General features: G+C 57.3%; 1 protein-coding gene across 1 annotated transcript in view; it reads left to right on the forward strand.

Moving 5' to 3' along the window:
- The window catches only part of COL5A3 (collagen type V alpha 3 chain), a 38029-nt gene that overhangs the window by 25930 nt on the left and 7558 nt on the right, over positions 1-4541 (forward strand). Inside the window, exons 46-57 of the mRNA XM_028495286.2 lie at positions 388-495; positions 572-625; positions 819-872; positions 983-1036; positions 1149-1202; positions 1746-1853; positions 2525-2578; positions 2763-2816; positions 3211-3264; positions 3421-3474; positions 3678-3785; positions 3932-3985. Coding sequence (XP_028351087.1) covers positions 388-495; positions 572-625; positions 819-872; positions 983-1036; positions 1149-1202; positions 1746-1853; positions 2525-2578; positions 2763-2816; positions 3211-3264; positions 3421-3474; positions 3678-3785; positions 3932-3985 — 810 coding nt within the window. The remainder of the gene's footprint in view (positions 1-387; positions 496-571; positions 626-818; positions 873-982; positions 1037-1148; positions 1203-1745; positions 1854-2524; positions 2579-2762; positions 2817-3210; positions 3265-3420; positions 3475-3677; positions 3786-3931; positions 3986-4541) is intronic.

Consider the following 4541-nt stretch of genomic DNA (forward strand, 5'->3'; position numbering starts at 1 on the left):
TCTGTTGTGGCCTCTCCCGTTGCGGAGCACAGGCTCCGGACGCGCAGGCTCAGCGGCCATGGCTCACGGGCCCAGCCGCTCCGCGGCATGTGGTATCCTCCCAGACCGGGGCACGAACCCGTGTCCCCTGCATCGGCAGGCGGACGCGCAACCACTGCGCCACCAGGGAAGCCCCCAATGCAAAGTTTTTAGAAAAACTTTGACTCAACCCTTGACTTCATTCCTAATCTCTGACGCTTAATGAACCTGCATCCCCAACTTCAGACCCAGTCCCGACCCTCTCCAAACTTAATCCCAACCCTGAACCTCAATCCTGACTTTGACCTTGAGCCTCTCTCCAACCCTTGACACAGACCCTAACTGTGCCTTGCCCTGTCCTCCTCCCAGGGGGCAGATGGGGCTCAGGGACACCGGGGACCTCCAGGCCTCTTTGGGCACAAAGGAGATGATGGAGTGAGAGGCTTCATGGGGGTGATTGGCCCCCCTGGCCTGCAGGTAGGTGTCTGAGTTTGGGGGTGCAGCCTCTGGTCCTTCCCACTTTGTGCCCCAATTTTGCTTCCTTGTTCCACAGGGGATGCCAGGCCCTCCTGGAGAAAAGGGGGAAGTTGGAGATGTAGGGTCCATGGTATGGACAATAGGGGAAGATGGGGGTGGTGGTGGTAGGGCAGGGGTGGCCATTAAACCAATTTGGGGGCGGCCACAGGTCACATTGTCATTTTAAGGATCATGTGGGTCACCAGCATCAAGGGTGGTGTTTGTGATTAGTGGAGTTTTGAAGGACCATGGGGTCACTGGATGCTCTTCTGACTGTCCCACAGGGTCCCCATGGAGCTCCAGGCCCTCGGGGTCCCCAGGGCCCCAGCAGATCAGAGGTGAGGACTCCGGGGGAGGGCAGGATGCCTCAGAGGTGAGGACATGGCTTTCCCAAGAAGGAGCTGTTGGGATCGCACAGTCCCAGCGGTACCCCTTGCTGTCTCTCCAGGGTCCTCCAGGGCTGCCTGGGGGAGTTGGTCAGCCTGGAGCAGTGGGCGAGAAGGTGAGAGAGAGAGAGAACAGGAGTCTGCCCGGGGTGGGAAGGCACAACCAGTCCTGCCTGGGGGTGGCCGCTGGGGTGGGAACTCTCCTCACCTCCACTTTGCCTCCTGCAGGGTGAGCCAGGGGAGCCTGGAGACCCGGGACGCCCAGGAACCCCAGGCATCCCTGTGAGTGACTTGGTCCAGTGTCCCTGCACCCATCTCAGGGAATCCCTGACCCCTGGGCATCTAGGGCCACCATGACCTCTGCAGCCCTAGGTCACCCACTGACCCAGGACCTACAGGCATCCCCCGTTATCTCGATGACAGAGCCCTGAAAGGTATCAGGGTTGCTACACAAAGTTCTCTAGGTTGTATACCGCACAAGGGTGTAGGGCTGAGGAGGCATGTGGGGCTCAGATCTAAACCACAAGCCCTGGCTTGGGGGTGAGTTGCCCAGAGGGGATCCCTTTTCTGATTCACTCCAGGGTGAATGGGCACATGGACTAGCCCAAATTTGCCCCTGACCTCTGGGCAACTGGACCATCCTGACCCCTGACTCCTATAAACCCTAGATTCCTAGATTCCTCTGACCTCTGACCCTTGGGCAGTCTAGGCTACTCTGACCCCTAACCCCAGGAAAGCCCCAGGCCACCCAGATTCCTGAGTCCAGGTGTGCTAACCCTTGACCCCTGGAGAGTCCAGGTACCTCTGAACTCTGTTTCTGCAAAGGGGCCCAAGGGAGAAATTGGTGAAAAGGGGGACGCAGGCCCATCTGGGGCAGCTGGACCCCCGGGCAAGAAAGGCCCCCCCGGAGAGGATGGAGCAAAAGGGAACGTGGTGAGTCCTGGGGGACATGGAGGCAGAGACTTGTGGAAGGAGCACATGTGTCACGTTGAACCTGCTCCCCAACATCCAGCCGGGGGAGGGGGGGGGTCCCATCCTCCAGTGTGCTGATTCCACAAGCAACCCGGAACATGGCTGGGTGAATGAATGACTGAACGAAAGAATGAATCAATGTAAAAATGGAGTGGTTGTATGTCATTGCAGTAGGGGAAACTTGATTCCACACTGAGCTGTTCTAACAATGCTGGAAAGGTCAAGGGTGAGACTCCAGCTGGGTCAGAGTTGACTGATGAAGGATTTGCCATCAGGGCAGAGGTTGAGCCCCTCCCACCATGGCGATGGGGCTCGGGGTCGGGAGGGAGGGCAGCAAGGAGCTTCGGAGTCTGAGGGACTTGATTTGAACCTCACCACCCCACCACGTGCCGAGTCCTTTCTCCGACGTCAGTTCTCTCTGTGAGTCCCAAGCCTAGAGGATGCAGTGAGATGATGCATGGAACATACTTAGCTCACGTTAAGCACGAGAATGTTCCTTCTGCCAGGGCTGGGATTTTGTGTTTTGTTCACCAGTGTATCCCAGCAACCAGAACTGTGCCTGGGCACAGTTAAATGAATGAATGAATGCTCCATCATTCAGAGATATAATTATCCACCGTTCTGTGTTCCAGGGCCCCACAGGGCTCCCAGGAGACCTAGGCCCCCCCGGAGACCCTGGGGTTTCGGTGAGTGTGACCCCTCCTTTCTCGAAAGCCCAGCATATTCCCGATTCTGTTCCCATCTCCACAACGCCCCCCACAGACCTGGGCAAGGTCGATGGAGACAATAACCTTCACTTTCCTCCAAACCTCACCCCTAAATTCTCATGTACCCCCATGACCCCTTCCAACTTTGTTCCTCCCACCACAGGGTCGAGACGGCCCCCCAGGGGAGAAGGGAGACCCTGGAGATGTGGGTGGACTGGTGAGTAGGGGAACAGAGGATGTGGTGCATGAAGAAGGGGGTCGGGGCTGGTGGGTGGGTGAATTGGGGGGTCAGGAGAGCGGGTTAATGGGGTACCCAGGGCCCTTGTAGATGCACCTGCTTTGCCTCTCTGGGGCCTCACCGTGAGTATGAGCAGCTTGAGGGTGGAGGCGGGAGATGGCTGGTGCTGGGTGATACGTGGGGAAGGCTGTCTTCGCATCAAAGGCATCCTGATGGGGACGTACGTATACGTATAACTGATACACTTTGTATAAAGCAGAAACTAACACACCATTGTAAAGCAATTCTACTCCAATAAAGATGTTAAAAAAAGAAAAAAAAGGTATCCTGAAACCGTCATCGTCAACTACCCTGCTGGTTATAATCTCCATAGGGTCCACCTGGTGCTTCTGGGGAACCCGGTCCCTCTGGGCCCCCTGGCAAAAGGGTGAGTGATGAGTACCCCACCACCACCTCCTGGCTGCCCTGGCTCCAACTTTGTTCCATTCACTCTCACAGCCCCCCGCTCCCCCCTACAAACCCCCCACTCATCCCCAGAGCACCCACTCACCTCGCAGCCCCCCACTCACACTTTCTCCCCAAGGGTCCTTCTGGTCGCACGGGTCGAGAAGGCAGAGAAGGGGAGAAAGGTACCAAGGTGAGTGCCCCCTGCCAAGGTTGGGGGGGGGGGTCCTTATCCTGACCTGTCAGCCGACAGTTGGGCCATCAGAATGGGGAGAGGCCTGGGACACCACAGGTGCTCCAATTCCGCCCCCCTCCCTGCTGGTGCTTGGCTGGCAGGTCGGGAGGCAGCCACCCCCTGACACTCTCTGCCCCCTCCCTTGCCCTTGTCCTTTTCAGGGGGAACCAGGTCCTGACGGGCCCCCAGGGAGGACAGGCCCAGTGGGGACTCGAGGGCCCCCTGGGCGTGTCGGGCCTGAGGGTCTTCGAGGGATCCCCGGCCCTGTGGTGAGTGGACTGGGACCCTGCCTTCCTTACGTGCTCCCATCTTGTAATTTCTCACCATAGTTGGGAGGAGCTGACCCTGGTGGACTGTGGGACATCCACACTGAGTTCTGGCAGAGTTCAGCCCCCCACGTTCTGCTTTGCCCTAGGGTGAACCAGGCCTCCTGGGACCTCCTGGACAGCTGGGCCCTCCTGGCCCCCTGGTAAGAGACTTCTTTGTCCCTGAGGTCCCAGCACTGGAAACCACAGTGGGCATCCAGTGACCACCTAGTGACCATGGGTGCCAATGCTGCAGACCGACCACTCAGTGACTGTCCATCTGTACTAACCATCTCTTCTGATCACTCATCTCAATGGTCTACACTGCCCATCCACCCTGACCCTCTATCTGGATGGTTGACCAAACAGACCACCTATCTTAATAGCCTCCACTGACCATCCAAGTTGGCCATCCTCCAACAAACCCCTTCATTCATCTCTCATCATCCCTCCTCTTTCTTTTCTTTTTTTTTTTTTTTTTTGCGGTACGCGGGCCTCTCACCGTTGTGGCCTCTCCCGTTGCGGAACACAGGCTCCGGACGCGCAGGCTCAGCTGCCATGGCTCATGGGCCCACCTCCTCTTTCTTTTCTTTTTTTTTTTTTTTCAAAACCACAGGAGGAATCTCATTTATTTGTTTATTTATTTTTGGCTGTGTTGGGTCTTCGTTTCTGTGCGAGGCCTTTCTCTAGTTGCGGCGAGCCGGGGCCACTCTTCATCGC

The sequence above is a fragment of the Physeter macrocephalus genome, chromosome 2 (genome assembly GCF_002837175.3).
Source record: "Physeter macrocephalus isolate SW-GA chromosome 2, ASM283717v5, whole genome shotgun sequence".
Lineage (NCBI taxonomy): Eukaryota > Metazoa > Chordata > Mammalia > Artiodactyla > Physeteridae > Physeter > Physeter macrocephalus.